The following is a 20,075-nucleotide window of genomic DNA, read 5'->3' as shown; positions in this document are numbered from 1 at the left end:
CTGAACATATTTTGGTGGATGTAACCATTTTATGTACCTAGTGCAAATTCTTAAAATCAAGAAAACAGTATCCTAATATTATATGTGTATTACATTTTGTAAAATCAATATATTTCTTTAAATTTGTTCTTGATGCTTTGTGCATTTAACAGTATAAGTACAGAAAAAAGATTTCTTAATTAATTAAGAATAATTAATTGCTTCATTGTGTAATTAATATGAGATGTAATCGATTGACAGCCCGATTAAAAGCTTAATTAGTGATTCATTGAGTTGTTTATGCATTCAGTTCATTCAAACGACTAATTGATTCATCAATGGGGTAAACAGCTCTTTATATGAATGGCCCATTGAATCATTCTTTCACCCAGTTCATTTAAAATGCAGATTCATTCAGAAAGTAAACACAGATGTGAGATCTGAGCGCAACAATTCTCTTCTTAACCAATCAGCTATGAAATATGAAATAATTTGCACAGTTCTGGAGGGTAAGGCGTGTATCGTTAATGCATTATTCTCATGTTAAATATCCATTCTTTTTTTAAATAAGCTGCCTTAAGTTTAAAATATAAGTTTTATGAATTGATATTTCAGAAAACTTCAGTCTTCACTGAAAACTGAAAGAGGGCACAGGACAGGAATAAACTGTCAGCGTAGACTTTGAGGTTACATTATTCCCACACAGACTAAGCAAACACTCTTTCCTGTGGCTCTGCTGGTGTTATAAGCACAGGCTGATGTAGAGCGCAGACTGTAATTAGGTGCTGATTACTGGATGGAGTCTCACCGAACCCCATGATGTGAACTCCTACTGCAGGCAGTAACGAGTGGCGAAAGGTCACTGTCTCTCACAGCATATTGTTAAAAAGACATCTTTATCAGTCCTGACTGCCGGCTTTCGCAATATATATATATATATATATATATATATATATATATATATATATATATATATATATATATATATATATATATATATATATATATATATATATATATATATATATTTAATCATTAGCCCCCTGAATTATTAGACCCCCTGTTTATTTTCTCACCCCAATTTCTATTTAGCAGAGAGAAGATTTTTTTCAACACATTTGTTATTATAATAGTTTTAATAACTCATCTCTAATAATTGAATTATTTCATCTTTGTCATGATGACACTAAATAATATTTTACTAGATATTTTTCAAGACTCTTCTATACAGCTTAAAGTGACATTTAAAGGCTTAACTGGGTTAATTAAGTTAACTAGACAAGATAGGGTATTTAGGCAAGTATAACAATGGTTTGTTCTGTAGACTATCGAAAAAATATAGCTTAAAGGGGCTAATAATTTTGGCCTTAAAATGGCTTTTAAAAAATTCAAAACTGCTTTTATTCTAGCCAAAATAAAACAAATAAACTTTCTGCAGAAGGAAAAAATATCATCAGACATACTGTGAAAATTTCTTTGCTCTGTTAAACATCATTTGGGAAATATAAAAAAATATATATAATAATTCAAAGGAGAGCTACTAATTCTGACTTAAACTCGAGAGCCTGATTTGATTTAATGGATACGGCCTTTAATTGTCAGATAATGGAGCAGTTTTATATCTAAACAATTGACGGACACTCTTATGGTTGTGGGATAAGGAAGGTAAAAGCTTTTGGGAGAGGCTTGCATTAAGTGGATCGTTTGTTGAACAAGGGGCAATACATAGATTCTGATCACCTGAACTGTAGTGAACTTCATAGGCTCTTTGACCAAGTCTGATATTTGAAATCACATCCAGGAGAAATGTTTAATTCTTTTATATTTTCCCCCAAGTTCTGTTTAAAGGAGAGAAGACTTTTTCAACTACGTTCTAAACATAATAGTTTTACTAATTTCTAGTAACAGATTTCTTTACTTTACTATGAAGACAGTACATAATATTTTGCTATAACTTTCTGGATGCTAGTATTCAGCTTAAAGTGCAATTTAATTGGTTAATAGATTAGTTAAGTTAACTAGGCAATTTAGGGTATTACGGCAAGTCATTGTATAAGAAAGCTTTGTTCCTGCCAATCAAAAAAATATATATTTTTGACCTCAAAATGTTTTTAAAAAAATGTAAAGCTGCTTTTATTCTAGCCGAAATAAAACCAATAAGACTTTCTCCAGAAGAAAAAAATATTTTCAGATATACTGGGAAAATGTCCTTGCTCTGTTAAACATGATTTGGGAAATATTTAAAAAGAAAAAAAAAGAAAAAAAAAGAAAAAAAAATCAAAGGTGGCTAATAATTCTGACTTCAATTCCATATTAAAAAAAAGATTTAAAAATACTTGGTCACTTTATTTGATTGTTGAATTTAAGTTACATTGCAACAAATTCTCATTAGATTATAGACTGTTAGGTTGGGGTTAGGGTTGAGGTTAGGGTTGTGTAAGTTGACATATACTTGCAAAGTTTCTTATAGTCAGTTAAATGTCTGTTTAGCAGCAGTATTTACAGGTATTATCCAGACAGTCACCTAATACTCAGATGGGCCATCAAAGTAAAGTGTTACCAAATAGTTCAGCGTTTCCACACAAAAAAAGTTGCTGTTTTATAACTTGATTTAGAAGAGAGTTTCACAGACTTTAAATGTGACACAGCAGTGGCTTTCAGGTGCACTATAGCAGAGCTGCTATGCTTTTCACACATGAGTCAAAAGTGCGTTAAAAAAAGCTCCGTCACTCCATCAGAGGTGATGGAGGAGGCTGTGCAGGGTTGACAGGACCTGTTCTGAGTGACAGCAGCTTTCGGTCAGCCGCTGTAGTGAATGCTGTCCCGTCATCTCCATCAAAGCAGATTTTCACTTTCATTTTACACTCCACACTTACAGGTGCCTCATTTACATAATTCATGCTTTTTGGAAAGATGCGTATTGGATCCTTTTAACATGTTACTTTTGCATTTACACTTTTCTTTCAAAGCTATAAAAGCTATAAATGTGCTTTTGGAGATCTGATCTCAGAGTCATACCAATTACAGGAGTGAAAACAGCCCACAAAATGCACTCTAGTGGAAATCCCCCAAACGCCTGCAAATAGGATTACAGATGTGCAATCATTATTTGTACATTATTTACATTATAAAATATACAGTTAAAGTCAAAAGTTAATAGCCCTCCTGTAGATTTTTATTTTCAAATATCCCCCAAATGATACCAGAGCAAGATTTTTTCACATTATTTCCTTATATATTTTTTCTTTTGAAGAAAGTCTTTTTTGTTTTATTTCAGCTAGAATAAAAGTGTCAATATTTAAAAAAGGTCAATAATATTAGCCCCTTTAAGCATGATTTTGTCTGATTGTCTACAGAACAAACCATTGTTATGCAATTACTTGTCTTGTATAATTACCCCAACTTACCTAGTTAGTCTAATTAAGCCTTTAAATGTTACTTTAAGCTGAATACTAACAATAACTAGCAAAATATTCTGTACTGTCATCATGGCATATTATTACTTCAAGATTTGCTAAACATGCAGTTGTTGTTTCTAATACTCAAGTACAGTTTTACATTTTTTTATGGTGCATACATTTTGCCAACCCCACATTATGTTTTCAGTCATTTGAACTCAAAAATTGGCGTGACTTTTAAGGGGTTAAAGTTCAATCCGAGGCATTTTTATAGCTTTTATTGGAATAACACCCTGAAAAAATTGAATCAATTAAGTCAATCTGTTCCTTTAAAAGTCAAGTTGACTTTACTTAAAGTGTGTTAACCCTTTGTAACTTAAGTTATATTAAGTTTATAATTATACACAGTTTATTTACTTGATCATTTTAATCCAACAGTTTACTCACTTTAAATATAGTCAACTACTTGCTGATTAATCTAGAACATGTACAAATAAATATATAAATAAATAAACAAATAAATAAATAAATAAACAAACAAACAAATAAATAAACAAACAAACAAATAAGTAAATAATTGTAGTGTACCTAAAAATAAATAAGTGTACCTTGGTCTTTATAGACGTTTGCCTAAATAATAATCTTTTGAACCGTCTCTAAATTTTTACACATTTTTCTTAATAGACTTTTTTGGTGTGAGGAAAAAATAGAATGCACATAAATTTAATTATATTATACTTTTTTGGAATTGGTAATTTAGTCAAACTTCATTTGTCCTTATCAATGGCAAGTTTACATAAGTTTTGAGTTTTCATTTGGTCTGAATCCAGAGGAAGCCTGAGATCTCTATAGTAAAAATGCTTATATTTTTTATGTATTTTAATTACCATTTTTTCTATCTGTTTTTATTTAATTATTTTCATTATAATTTATAGTACCACAGCATGTTTTGAGATAGATTTTGGGCCCTATCATACACCTGGCGCAATAAGGCGCAAGAACTGTTTCCCCCGACGTCTTACTATTTTCAGACCAACACAACCTTAATTTTCCCGATTTGCACAATGTTGTTTAAATAGCAAATACATTTGCACCACTTTGTGGACTCGTGTGTTCCGATATAGAAAAGAGGTGTGTTAAGGTGCATTGTTGGCTATTTTAAGGAACTAAAATAGACTGTGAAATAGACTTCGTGTTAGTTGTGCGTTATTATTATTATTAGTATTATTTATTTTATGCACATTTATATTTTTTTTATTAAAAACAAGCTTAGACTGGTCCACCTGTCAGGTTTTGGACCATATGAGGCCAAAATACTTTATACTCTCGCTGCAGATGCTGTTGAACTGTTTTCTCGCTAGTGAAGCGTTTAGGTTTTCCACTTACTATGTCCGCCATGTAAATCGCAATGGCACCATGGCACAATGCAACTGACTCTTAAAGGGAATGGGAGATGAGATTCTGATTGGTTTATTCTGAAAATACACCCATAACTCATTAAGAGAATAAGCTCTACCCTGTTAGACCATGCGCCGCGGCACAGAGCGTTTTCCGTCCTTAAAATAGCAAAAGTGGATTCGGACATGCCTTTAATGCTTTTGCACCCTGAGCTTTAGACTTTGCACCTAGATTGTTAAAATAGAGCCCTTTATGTTTTGACATTAGATTTTAATTATTTATTTATTTATAGTAGATTTTACTTATTTGGCAAGTATTTTACTTATTTTGTTCACTCAAAAAATGCTGCAATGTTGGGAAATATATGGACTCAAATGCATAATTAATCAATTTAGCCCAAGGCGGGATTTACATTCAAATGAGTTGAGCAACACAATTCTTTTTTTTTTTTTTTAACTAAATAGTTTTATTTCAAATGTGTAAATTTGTAAAAACTAATAAGTTAACTTAATTGTTCCATGTTGTCTCAGCACAAATCAATTGTGTGGAACCCATCATTTTTATAGTGTTTGTCAATATTATGCTCAAATTAGAAACCACACTGTAAAAAGTGATTAGTTACTTAAAGCGAGTAAACCGATTCCCTTAAAAGCAACAAGTTCACTTTACAAAAATAAAGTAAACCCATTGTAACTTGGAACTGTTAAGTTGACTTAATTTTTACAATTATGCAAATTGTACTTACTTTTTTTTTTTAAAGTCAACTAATCCCTTTTTACAGGCAGACTATTTTAGCACATCTGTTTGCAAATAATTACTGTAATTATTGCAATATTACATATTTGGTGCTTCATTAAGTCTATAAAGTCTACAATTATAAATTGTATTGAAGTTAGAAGACACTGGAGTCTGCAAGAGCTGAATTATTTAACTGTATGTCATTTTGCTAGATACAGAAAAGTTGGGGGGAAAATTAATAAAATAAAGGTGTATTGGGAAAAAAAGTGATTAGTTTATTTTTTTAAAAGTGACTACAATTTGCATAACTATAAAAATTAAGTCAACTTAACAGTTACAATTGGTTTACTTACCTTATTTTTGTAAAGTCAACTTGTTGCTTGCAAGGCAATTGTTTTACTCTCTTTAAGTAACTGATCACTTTTTACAGTGCACCGTAATGTGTTTCTTATTCAAATCTGATTTTCATTCTGTGATCCATTTACTTTTGATTTGAAATCCCAGAAATTCAATACAGATTTTTGGAACACTTTAATAATATCAGTTCCCATCTTCAGTGTCTGAGACCTAAACAGCCAGTTTCTTATAGGACATGCTATTACACTTCAGCCCACCTCAACTCGTCTGTGCTTTTCCCACAAAAACACAACAGGAGACTTACCTTAAGCTCCACAGCTGAACGCCGCTTGAGGCACAATATGTCTTTGAGAAAAAAAGTATTTATTCTTTAAGAAATAAAACCATTTTTATTGTGCTCTTTGACATTTCCACCAGACATGAAAGCCCTTTGAGATCCATTCTTTCCTTCTTACAAGCAGCCGGACATGTGGCTGTTTTCAGGCTGCTCTACATTCATTTTCAACTTACTTTCAGTGTCCATGGAAAATCAGGAGTGCTACACTTCGCATTATAAGAGATGACAATCAACTCAAAAGGTCTATTCATGAATTACAGTGCATTTCCTTTGAGTCTTAAACAGTATGAATTTGCACTTGTTTTTCCAAAGAATCTTAAAAAAATATTAAAGATTTATTCACAAATTAAGGGAAAGTTCAGAGAAATCATCATCTGGTTGTTTAACCCTTACAGTATGTGCTGTTGGGGATGTTTTCATCTACTCTGGGGTGATTTTGAATCTTAATTTGCCCATAACATTTTCTGTGTTTCAGCTAGCAGAGTGATTTTTGGGTGACAAATCTTATTTTGACATATTTTCAGAAAATGTTTTGAATAAAAATTAAAACTCAACAATACACTCTGGGCAAATGTGCTATCCTTTTGTTTTGTTTGGGAATGTAAACATCCACTGAATTAAACTGATGTAAAAATGCGTCAGATTAGTATTTATTTTTAATGTTTTTGCATAAATCTGTTAATCAACCTCAGTCCTGATCAGAACTACTAAATTGCTTAGGAAATTAAAGGATTTTAACTCTTTAATTGACAATTTCATAAATGATGTCACTGATTTGGTGGGAAAAACACACAAAATGACGTTATTTCAATATAAAAAAAGTAATTGTGGTCTGGATTTTTTTTTACCTTTTACCACAGTCTTGGACATGTGAGACAACATCACCTTTAATGCATTGTTTTTAAATTATTTTAATTTTTTTCTCCCTAATTTACTGTTGGTGGCTGTTTTTGCCCTGTTGACTTCCATTATAACCACATTTTTGGATTGCAAAACCATGACACCATGTACGTAGTCCTGCATCTTTGATTGTTGGTGGTTTTTCCTGTTGGGAAGAGGTCAAATTAGAAATTTTGTTCTGTTGGTCATCAATTGGCATCATACGCTTATTTCACGCGGCTGCCATTTTAAAGAATCAAAGCGAGGCTGGGGTGGGAAGAAACCCGGAAGTACTGTATAGGACCAGCACTGTAAACATTGCAGTAACATGCTGTGGACTACAAACCTCCGGCTGTTGCCGAGATTTCTAAATGCAGAAATGGTGTAAACATCACTTTAATATCATTCAGTTAAGTTTAATTTAAACAAGTAAAAGTAATTTAGCATCAAACAACATCACAATCTCTTTGAGTAATACGCTCAAGTGTTCTCCAGCTCATGGCACCAGTTAAACACCGTGCGGACGCTTTCCTGCTCCAGTCTAACCCGGTGAGCGATAAAACACTGCACCTCCTTACACATCCTCGTGTTGTCTGATTTAAGAAAGCCATCAACAGTGCCTTAAATGTTAGTGGGAAATTGACGGTTTTTCTTTAAATTCAGTATTGTGACGAGTCTAAAATAGTGAAAGAATCAGTTTATTTACCTGAGTTTGATGAATGGCATCTAAAACCTGTGTTTGGGTTAGCTAACTAGTGCTATTTCCCTTAACTTAGCTGAAAATGAGCTCTGATATCCCTTTTTATTTTCACCATTCATTCAGAACGGACCTTCGGGTCACTGGGAAGGCGTTGAAATGATAAATTTGTGTCACTTTCTCTTCGCTGATAAAATATACAGCCAAGTACACAACATTCCTATGCAACTCCCAACGATACTTCCGGGTTTCTTCCCACCGCAGCCTAGATTTCGCTTTTAAAAATGCTGGCTGCGTGAAATCAGTCTAAAAACCCTTTAAATAGGCCTGTGCAAAAAAAAAAAACGCTTGGTTTCTGGATTTTATATGGAGTAAAACAGCAAATTAAAGTGTGTCTGTGAGTGATCTTTGTGCAGTTGATGTGTCTGTGAAAATCAAAATATGCATCTCAGCTCTCAGAACTACATTGAGTAAACAAAAACAAAGATTGTGTAAATGTGCACCATTAAATGTGCTCATAATCAAAGAAGTCAATGGGGCAAAAACAGCTACCAACAGTAAATGAGGGAGAAAAATTAAAGTCTAACATTATATCAAATATATATAGCTAATGTTGTTACTAATCATTCACATGTCCAAGACTGTAATAAAAGTTTTTAAAAATCCAGTCCACAATTACTTTTTATATTGAAAATACATCTTTTTTTTTTTTTTTTTTTTACCAAATCAGTGACATAATTTGTGAACTTGGCAATTAAAGAGATAGAATCCTGTCTTTTAAAAAAACATTTAGTAGTTTTAATCAGGACTGAGGTTTTATGGACAGATTTGTGCAAAAAACTTTGAAAACAATATTTATCTGCTGCACTTTTACAGCAGTTTAATTCAGTGGATGTTTTCATCCTGAACCTAACAAAAGGGCAGTCAATTTGAACAGTGCACAAGGGTTAAAGAAGACCTTGATTCTATTAATTATACAGACAATTGAGTTAAATTATTCCTATTATCATGCATTACTTCTTTCTTGTAGGCGTTCATTTGGCTCTCATGATGATTACCTGAAATTGGCTAAACTTATTTGTAAAACAAAACTGAAACAATCCTCTTGTTAGGTTGTTCAGAATCCGACTGCAGTAGAGAAACAAGCAATGAATCTGTATGACAAGGCTCAGTATGAAAATGGCATTTTCTTTCATAAAATCAGTTGGCGAAACTGTTTAACATATTATCTCTGTAAATCACACACAAACTGACAGTATTCCAAGCAATCCACCTGTGGATAGTGGATATGACAGCTTCAAAACAACATTATGCACACTCTAGGTCTTAATATGCTGCTGACAACGTTTCTGTTAAGCGTTTGACATGCACTTTGATTCCGATATAATTTAAATGTCATGTTATTTCACTCCATGAATCGGGGTATCATAACGTGTGGTTTCACAGTACAGGTCTTTAAAATTTGTTTCCTCACAATTTAGAGGCCAATTCCATTGTTCTAATCAGTGGAATCTAAATTGTCTATCAGCATTAATAGCGGTGAGAACAGATTATGCTATTAGGACTGCGTAGATCAGCACTTCAGACCTGGCTTATCAACCGTAAAAGACATAGCTCTGTTAAATTTCAGTAAAAAAAAAAAAAAACCCAGGGCTGATTAAGCAAGGTCTTGGGATTCACAGTGGTTTAAAGTAGGCATGTGGTAGCAATATCTTTGACTGAGATAGACATATCTCTGAAGGTCTTGCAAACAAGAATCGAAGTGGGTTTAAATCGGACTAAGCCCCAAATATTCTAAAACCGATGTCAGAGAAAAATAGTTTTCACACACTGTACATTCATTCTCCAGTTTGCAGGACTTGTGTTGAGTTTGTGTAGTCAGTTTTCTCAGTAGCACTGCTTGAAGATCTGTTAATGAAAGAAAACCATAGAAAGCCAAAAACAGTTCTCCCTGCATCGCAGTGGCTGCAGGTATAAGTCTTAAGGACTTGAAACATTCGTCGTATGTTTGAAAATGTAAACTTTACAAAAAAAGAATGGAGAAAGCATTAAGAGAAGCAGTTTTTTTTCTTTGAAAAGTCATTCTATTAAAATCCAGTAGATGTGTGCTTCTGTAGCAAATTCAGCAGTTGTCCATTGAACAGTCGCTAAAGAAGAAAAAAAGAGCATTTTCAAAGTTGCACAGTCTGTATAAAAATCTAAGGTTGGGGAGAACAGTGTTCGGCAGACATTTTGAGTTGAATGTTTTCCAAGTACACAACAGTCAATACTGTCACAGGACACGGCCATGCGATAACCAAAGATTAACTGTAATAATAATAAGAAGAATCAATCTTAACAGTAATACTACTAATCAATGATGGTCATGATGATCATGAGGGTGATAATATAATAGTAGTTTATTGTTATTTCCAATATATAAAAATCAAATGTTGAGTTGAGGTTAATACTGTTAAAAGTTTGCTATTCTTACCACTTGGCACGTACACTCACTGCGAGATCTACAGAATCTTTTTCATTCTCAAACAGAATGAAAAGACCTAGCAATACTTCTAAGCTATATCTCTAAAAGTGAGTGCTGACTTGTCACTTAATCGTTGATACTGGCTGGTTTGGTCCAGAGACTTGTGCAGTCTTCTTTAATTGGATGGGCTATAAAAATGGCAATCATGACTTCTGCTGAGCAGAGACTCCTTTCCAGTAGTCTAGAATGTCATGTAGGTCCTCATCTTTGGCAAACTGTACTTTCCTCCTCAATGCATGGCCTGCAGCAATGTACTCTTCCTCATCCCTGTGACGCTTGCGGTGTAGTTTAAAACGTTCCCACAGGCTAAGAGAAGGCCTGCAGCTGTACTCGGGACTGGAATAGCCACTCAGGTTGTGGTACTGTGGTGAGAGCTGCGAATAGGACAACTCCCTGGGTCTGGAGCGCGTCAGCGGCTCCAGAATGGACGATTTCCGACTCCCTGACACCTCTATTGACTCCTCTATATGGTGGGGACCAGGGTAGGAGTGCCTGTGCTCGCTGTACTGCCGAATCCGCTCTGCCTCTGCCCTCAAAATTGCAGCAGCTGGAGTGACTGTGATGATTCCTGACTCATCCTGCGGAGATGCCTTCTCAATGTATTTGGACTCTGATCTGTAAGCTCCTTCGGAGCGAAAAGAGCGAGGACTGCGGAGTGAACCACTCGAAGATGTGCTTGCACGCTTTTGTGGAGCATCCATGCTGTGGTGCCTCTGTAGGGGATGATGGTAGCCTCCTTTGTACACTGGGGACAGAAAACCAGACTTGCCCGGGGGATGTTCTGATATGAGAACTAACTGTGGCTCAGCTGTCGACACAGCGCCAGATTTTGCAGTCTGGAATGATGTTGAATCAGACTTGAGTGCATCTATGCAGTTGTTGATGATCTGGTTTACTTTGTCCACTTCTTTTGCAATGGTGGATATCTCAGCAACAGATCCCTGGCTGGTTTCCGATGGAGGAACGCTGCATTCCCTTATGCTCCGCTCTGGTTGCTCTGATCTCACTTCCATGTAATTCCCCTTTGTAGTCTTCGGCGTTCCAGAGATCTCTTGCATCTTATACTGATCTGTGTCACTGGCAGCTGGCAAGTATGGCATCCTTTGTACTGTTTCACCAGCGGACAGAATTTGTTTTTGTGACAGCTGTGATATAGTCCCTTGTTCCAGCTCGGTTCCGTATTTCATCTCAATCAAGTTTCTTTTCATCTTTTCCAGCTTCTTGCTCTTTGGCTCGTCTTGCTTTTTGCGCTTTCTCAGGCAATGGACAACTACACCCAGCACGATGAGCATCCCAAAGAGACACCCAAGGATGGTCATAATGTAATGAGTGGCAGTTGAGTCATTTACCACACGTTCTTGCAATGTCCTTGGTCCTGTCGAGATGGTCAGACAAGTGTGGTTAAATCTTAAGGAGTTACGAATGGATGCCACACAGTATGTGTAGTTGGTGTGAGATTTAAGGTTTTGTAACTCAATCTCTTCTCTCTGGCTTTTCAGGTTTTGGATGTCAGTGAAGAAGCTGTTATTGTAGAGGACAAGGATGTACATTTTGCGAAAAGGATTAGGAATCTGGATGGTGATTACTGCACTTGTGTGAGTAACTTCTTTTAGTTTCATTATTGGACGAGCATCTGAATCCAGAAAGGTGGGGCTGATGCTAATTGTCTCCTCTGGAAATGTCCCAGAGGAACAGTCATCCAGTCCGCAAGGACTCAAATCAGGCAACCTCGTTGGAATGCCTCCATCTGGAGATCCATGAAGATACGGAGTCACATTGTCATCGGTGCAGACTGAAGAGAGGGCATGGAAAGCATTTCGATATCTGGGCATCCTAGGGTTCTGACTCAAGAGGCTGTAGCCTGAAAAGCCGGCAGGTGTATCACACGCCATCCTCTCACTTGTCCGGTTTGGGAACGCAACAAGCCAGCGCAAGAATCCCAACAGCTCACATGAGCAGCTGAAAGGGTTAGCGTAGAGCTCGCACGTCGTAAGCTTTGATAGACCACGGAATGTAGCGCCATCAAGCTGCTGAATCCTGTTCATGGAGAGGTCGATGTTTTCTATCGCAGGACATTCCCAAAAGGCATTGGCTGTGACGGTCTCGATCAGGTTTGCCTGAAGATAGAGGTACTGTAAGCGTCCCAAACCTCTTAACATTCCCTCAGTCAAGTTCCTCATTTTGTTAAAGCCAATCTGCAGCACTTGGAGATTAAATTGAGCAGAGAAAGCCCCATCTTCTATGTAAGAGATGTCATTCTTTGTTAGATTCAGGTATGTGAGATTGCCAAAGCGGCTAAGGGAAGAAAAATGGATGCTTCGAATCTTGTTCTCATTGAGGCGCAGGTCAACAATTGTGCTGTTAATATGCATTGGGATGTTTTCATAGGGGGGCTGGTTCTGGCTGCAAATTGCCAACCACACAAATCCCTTTTCCCCTTCAATCAGCCAGCAATCACCCTGGACAACAGGCACCCTTGTCAGTGAGAGGAACACAAGAGCCACAGCCCAGCAAAGTAAGGCACTGGTCACCATTCCTCCTCCATGTCCACTAGACCCAGACGAAATGGACATCTGTGCTTCAGTCATAGCTTCAGCAGGTGTTTTCTTTGAATACACAGACCTTTAACAACAGATGCAACGTTGCTTGTAACTGGATGCAGTGTTGAAATCACATGGATGATTGTTGTGTTTTATTAGGGATATCAGCTTGATTTTTCTCTTCTCAAAGAGCGTTTTGTGTCTTGTCACACTGGAAAGGAGGCTTCATATATGACCAGAGTCTTGTTTATGTGCGAAAGCTTTTCAGATAGAGTATCTGAGCATTCCCACACATAACCTCCCACAGGGCAGGAAGCGCTTGTTTTTTCCGAGGGCCTCATTTCTCATCAGATACCCGCTCATGACCACATTTTCATATTGCATCCTGCAGAAATAAGAAAAAAAAAAAAAGAACTTAAGTATTGATATTTGATGAAACTAGGTCAAGTCCTAACAATACTCCCTCTGTGAGGGTACAACATTATATAAATGTGAATATTTTACACTGTGCATTGAGAAATAACCCACTTACACAAACTTGGGATAACAATTAAGATCAAATGAACACCCACCATTTCCGGTGCACCTCAATTTCCAACTATTAACAATGTTGCTAAGTGCATGGTGGCATTTCAGAGCTATTTTTGAAAATCCAATTTTTAAAGCTGACTCTTATGTTTTCATGTGTATACAATCGTTATGGTTGCTCACCTACCATGAGCTAAAGTTAGCACAGATCAATCACACAAACACTCTCACACGCTCTCCGAGGCCAATTAACGTCTAACAGCTTAGCTCATCCTGATAACGCAAACACACACACACACACCCTCACTCTATAAAGAAGAGTTTACTTTTACATCCATCCACCTTATTAGCTTATGAGACCCTTTCCACTCTGATAATGAAAGGAAACTCTTAAAATAGACTGCTTTTTTAATTACAGCATGACCTAAATCAAACAAATGTTAAAGAGAGAACAGCATACGGTAGCTGAATGGTTGTTTTAGACGAGCATATATAGCCTGATGTTGCCTGTGCATCTTATTTTGTAATTAAACATTGCATTAATTCCTGTGCTAAATGAAATACAAATCCCTCACAATGTGTTGGGGAATCTTTTATGAGTCTATGAGTGTTTGCCTCCGTGTGCAGGGGACTAAAAATACCCCGACTCGACATAATCCACAGTGTAATTAACATACAGTGAAAAACCAATACATCATCATCAATTAGATCATACCGGGGCTGTTATCTAACTGATGATGATGAATGGGATTTCCACTGTACTTTGATTCGTCTTAGCTCTTTGCAATGGAAAAGGCAGAACAACTAAATAACACAGTATGCACAAAACAATGAATACTAAAGAAAGTCAATAACAGGGTGCATTTGATTGCTTATTACTGACTTGTGTTTTCTTATTTGCTAAAAATCCATTACCTTCCATGTTTGGCTTCTAACAGGAGAGGCATACAACAAGGCCACTAGGAAAAAGCTACCACCAAAGCACAATCTATTTTCAAGAATTGTCCGACAATCCCGTAAAATAGCTGTGATTATGTATGTGATGGATAACTAGTTCTGTAATAGCAGATTTTTGGTGTTGTCTTGTTATTGAACACATTTGTATTCTTTCTTGTTTCTGTCTCAGACTAGTAGGACTCTGAATTTATTTCAAGACCATTCAAAAAATTCACTTCAGGGATATCACAAAAAAAGGGGATCAGTTACTGTTTATTTGATGTGAAATGTCTGCTTCAGGTGCAAACATATTTTTCTCTTTTGTTTAGTTTTATTTTTGGCATATTTGATGAGGGAGAGAGGTAGGAACAAGATCGGGAATGGTCCACAACCTGGGATTCAATTCAGGAAAAGTTCTTTAGATTATTCAAATGTTCTTTCCATTAAAATGGTTCGTTTAAGAACTGACTAGAATCGAAGAAATGGGCCAACCTGATAATGAATTTTCGAATCCTTTTTTTATTACATTGCGTATGTATCCTCTGGCCTGCCTTTGGTGCAGTGGTGTTTGCAGCCCTTTATCATGTAAATTAAAAAATGTTATTGTTGTCTGGTTGGCTTCTGACTGCTTACAAATGCTTTTTTGAGAAGAGTCTGTAGACAGTAGAAGAGGCGGGCAGGAGTGGAGAGCGTGTAAAGAAGCTTCTGTTGCATGAATCTTTAATAGTGTTCAAACTGTTGAATGTGCTCTCATTTCAGAAGAGCTTTGTAGACAGTAGAAGAGGTGGGCAGAAGTGGGGACTGGGTGAAAAGAGGTTTCTCTAGCGTGAATCTTTCATAGCGTTCAAACTGTTGTTTCACTCTGTGCTAGAAGCTACACACTGTCACAAAACGCTGCGCACCTTGACTGAAAACAAAACGCTGTTCCCACAAGAACTCTTCTTATCGCTACCAACATCTTAAATATTTATCCATTTATTTATTTATTTAGTGAATTGAGCAATTCTCACGTGGGCTGTTTTCAGTCGCTAGGTAAAAGATTGTTCATTTCTCTCTTTCTCTCCCTCTCCCTCTCGATGATATATATGTCATTATATATATATACAGTCAGATTCAGATTTTGTAGTTTGTAATTAATATAATCTCATAGGGTTTTATATATCCCACATTTATAAATTAGGTTACAAAATCTCAACCAAATGGGATTTTTGAGCAATTAAAGAACTTTTCAAGCAGTACATCTATTGTTTCACCTGCTTCAAATGTTATCACTCGATTGCATGGTCATTTATAGTGGTTATCAGCTGATAGATTTGGCTGTTTTTCAGCCAGAAGGCTGTTTTTCAGCCATCCACATGGTTAATCAGCTATACTAATAGAGAAGACTCCAGATCTGTGATGGTTGGGTTTAGGGTGGGGTAGGGGAAGACACTAATAAAATACAATTAAGGGGAAATTTAATAAATAATATAAACAATTCTGGTTAACTGTCGGATGCAGCCATATGTGATCTATAGCTGATTAACCATGTGGATGGATGATAACAGCCTACTAGTAGGCACAGAAGACCCCTACTGCCCCATATCGATCAGCAGATAACCACTGATAAAGCCTGTTCAATCCAGTGATAACATTCAAATTGGCTGATTGTTGTATGTTGATTTTTTTCATGCTTCTTTTTTCAAACTAATTAATAAATTGTCATTTTGTCTCAATTTAAAAGATTTTTTAATTTTGTTTTTATTCAAAATGACAATACTTCATTTGTTGTATGAGACACAAAATGTAATATTCATTTATTTATTGCTTTCCATTTGCCTCCAGATGCCTTTCCCCTCTTTTTTATGTGCATGTGTTATTTATTTATTTATTTATTTATTTGGTTTAATATTCTGAATCTAATGCACTGACATTCAAACATTCCAAATGCATTTGGCGTGAGGCATCTCTATCAATTCAATTCACAGGGAGATATTTGCACTATAAATGTGTCTGCATTTCACAAACTTGACATTCAGCAAATGTATAATGCATTTCCGAATGAGCAGAAATAACAGTTCTAGATGGGACTATTACGCTCTATCGTAACGATTTAAAATGCATGCAATATGAAACATTCCTCTCAGTGTTTCAGACAGTTTTCTAACTGACAAACCATGTTGGTATCACAATAGAGCACTTTAACAGAGCAGTACACATGAAAACAAGCCTTGGGCTCAGCAAGTCGCCCCCAAAACACTTAACCTGCATGTCAAACCATTCATAATCTTCAAAGGAAATGGCTTATTGTGTTAGTTTCCATGAACCGGCTGCCATACACACAGCACAGCAAGAGGCGTTCAAGCAGACCAACATTCACTACTGCATGTTACAGTGGAAGACATTGATTTTGTGAGTGTGTGTGTGTATGTGTGTTTGTGTAGTTACTTGTGGCCTAAAATAACACACTGCCCTTTTATGATCAATAAACAACTGTGTGACTCTGTGACATTAGATTAAGCCAGTAGCTCTGGGCAAACATAAGAGAAGCAGTTCCCCACATATATTCCCTTTCTCTCTCTCTCTCTCCTGCTTCTCTTTTTCTAATCAGAAACCCCCAGAATCCCAGCTTTCCGGGTGCGGTTTGCGATATTGGTGTCATTAGTCTTCTAAAAAGTAAACAGACTGTAAACATGTCAAGATGAATCAGAGTGACGTGACGTGATTAATGCGGTTTGACATTCATTTAGGTGCTAATAAATCGCGGCATCTGATTTAGAATGGAGGATATGTGCTTATAAAATATCTGTTTATGCATATCAAACTGCATATCAGATATACTGTATATATGCACTGCTTATTCTCAAGGTGTTTGGAGGGTTTTATGTGTTTGATTCCATTTTAGATGCATATATGTGATCTTTTATTTTAATTTTTCTGCACTCTAAAAATGTGTATTTATTTATATTGCTAAACACTACTAATAGTTTCTTTATTTAAAATAAATCCTAAGATAACTGACTGTACACTCTCAGAAAAAAAAGCTACCTGTTGTTTCTTAAGGAACAGTTTTGCACCTTTCTAAAAGTTGTATCTTATATGAAACAGAAAATTCCTCTTATGATACTGTTCTGTGCCTTTTATGGTACAATTCAAAAGTACAATCAAAAGTACACTATTGTTCTCATAAAAAGGTACAAAAGTGTTAAACAACTCCTTCATTATTACAATATCTATGAAAATAAATACTCCTGGAAAGGCAAAGTGATTTTATGAATAATTTCCATATTAAAACATGAATCATCATTAAAAAGCACAAGTTTAAATAAACTCATAAACATTAACTAATAAATTCTATAAAACAAAACAACTGGTAAAACAAAACTATAGCTATTGTAAACTAAACATTTGAGGCATTTTTAATAAAGATTTGGTGAGCATTTTCGGATAAATACAGCTTTATTATGGATATCCGCACCTTTTGGCATTTGCTTTCCTCTACACACTCGAGCACGCAAAAGTCCTGCATGTGCAGTGTTCATGCAGACATTTTAGTATTGTAAAATTAATCAGACATTGTGCATATCTCATTACAATACTTCTATTGTTCTATTGCAAAATTTTATTTCTGTTATAAATTCAGTATATTAAATGAACTTTTAAGTGATTACAAATGTATTGTGGGGAAATATAGTTTAATACTGTAGATGAGAGAATGCATTTCTGTAACATTTTTGTGAAAAGTGTTGTAAAATGTTAAGCAAAAAATAGATTTTGTTGAAAAATAATTTTGGTAACACTTTAAAATAACTATCATTTATAAGTAGTTAATAGATCATTAATAAACTGTTAGTTAATGAGTTATAAATGACTTGTTAAATAAAAGTTAATAGTTTGTTAATTATATATAATTGTGCCTTATAGATAGCCAATAGATAATTACAAGCTGTTAGTTAACATGTTATAAATGACTTGTTAACTGTATTTTAATGATTTATAATCATACCTAATAAATTAGTAATATAATTTGGAGCTTATCTAACAAAATACCTTTCGATAATGGTTCAAAAACTAGTACACCCAAATTTATATGTTATAAAAAATGTTAAATACACATTTTTTTAAAAATATGGAAAATTCAAGAGAATTTAGTTGAAATTTTGTAGGCCGTAACTTTTTTTGCAATATTTTGCTTGAATTTAATTGTATTATCTTTCAAATTCTAAATGTGTTTGGTGACTAAAATATTATTTTAAAAACATATCTGTTTAATAAATCTGTTTTGTTTAAATGCATCAAAATACATTGCCTATATTCACTGAGAAATTGCTAAAAATATTAATTTTTAAAATAGGGTGTACTCAATTATGCTAAGCATTGTATGTTGTAAAATAGTATAAGTGATAAAACAAACATCAAACAAAGATTAATACATTTTATTAAAAAAAAAATACTATTTCAGTCTTCCAGTTAAAATAAATGTAGTAGCTTTTAGGGGTTCTCAAAGTTAATTTCGGAAAAGACATTACAGAATTTACAAGTTTACTATGCATTTAGGGAAGTTGTAAAGCCACACTTTTAATTCCTTGCACACAATTAGAGCTCTTAAAATTTGAAATGGGGGTTAATACAGACTCTGAGAAGCCAGACGGAAAACCATATATGTTATATTGACTGACATTGATAACAATCTTTATATTTTTTCTTGTAATAACCCCCCTGTAGCACTCCATGGTTATAAGTATTTCAATGAGTTCCCTATAAAGGGTTAAAGGGGCATTTTTAAGCATGGTGACTTTACAGCACCACATTTGCATCAATTTGTTTATGTTATAAGTCAAGTTCTACATGCCCCAACTACTGATCTGATTAAAAACAATGTCTACTTATGTTTTATTAGAGCAGATTTTACCAGGCCTTTCAAAGCAGCAAAAGCTCAATTCTCCAGAGAACGAGACAAAGAGCCGGAACAAACAGAGCTTATAACAGCATATACAAGCTCTCAGGAAATGACTTAAAACAACTTCCTCTGAGGGCTTCCAAACGTTCACATAAACACTACAGAATAAATGGCGCACTGTTGATTTGTTTGTGTGCAAAGCTTCATTGGAGTGTGTTTGCAAAGCTGAAATAATTGTGTAATGGCCATTGTTTAGTGAGTGGGTGTTCTGTGACATGTAATTGGGCTGGGTTCAGGTTGCAAAGCAGTTCATAAGTGTTCAAACAGCCTTTCGGGTTGCCAGCCCATCTCTGTCCTCATCTGATCAACCTGTGTTTCACACCTGTGGATTGTTTGCTTTGTTTGAATCTTTTTTCTTGGTTCAATTCACTTTCAAAAGGCAAAAATTGTCCCACACAGGTAAACTCTCATTGATGAAAGCTCAGTGGTGTACACTATAAAAAATGCTGGGTTACACAATCGATTAGTGTTGGAAGAACATGATGGAATTAATTTAACTTACAAGTGGATTGAACTTAAAACTATTAATTCCTACCCCCTAAAAAACTCAAGAATTGTGTTGTTTCACCTTATTTTATATACGTAGTTTCAACAAACAGCAAATGTATGTATGATGGAGTGTATGATGCAGGATTCTGCTTGTAGCGAATGAGGCAGGCGAGAGCCAGGGGAGTGAAACAAGACTGGTGGCATAATGTTAATGACCATCAACTGTCCACAATAGCAGGGGTGCCCAAACTCATTCCTGGAAGGACACTGTCCAGCAGAGTTTAGCTCCAAACTCCAATTAGACACACCTGAACAAACTAACCAAGCTACTGGTCA

At 35.3% G+C, this 20,075-nt stretch overlaps 1 protein-coding gene across 7 annotated transcripts in view; it reads right to left on the bottom strand.

Moving 5' to 3' along the window:
• Window positions 1-6,232: 6,232 nt before the first annotated feature.
• The window catches only part of elfn1b (extracellular leucine-rich repeat and fibronectin type III domain containing 1b), a 149,808-nt gene continuing 135,965 nt past the window's right edge, over window positions 6,233-20,075 (bottom strand). For 5 of the 7 annotated variants that reach the window (XM_068221001.2, XM_073949352.1, XM_001920348.7 and 2 more), the window contains one exon: window positions 6,233-13,232. In XM_068221001.2, the coding sequence (XP_068077102.1) occupies window positions 10,451-12,895 (2,445 nt within the window). In that variant the 5' untranslated portion in view covers window positions 12,896-13,232 and the 3' untranslated portion in view covers window positions 6,233-10,450. The remainder of the gene's footprint in view (window positions 13,233-20,075) is intronic. The other 2 variants (XR_012405457.1, XR_012405459.1) reach the window with 1 other exon arrangement.

Source organism: Danio rerio, chromosome 1, assembly GCF_049306965.1.
Source record: "Danio rerio strain Tuebingen ecotype United States chromosome 1, GRCz12tu, whole genome shotgun sequence".
Classification (NCBI taxonomy): domain Eukaryota; kingdom Metazoa; phylum Chordata; class Actinopteri; order Cypriniformes; family Danionidae; genus Danio; species Danio rerio.
Note: the sequence above shows the minus strand (reverse complement) of the source record. Positions and strands in the feature narration are given on the sequence as shown.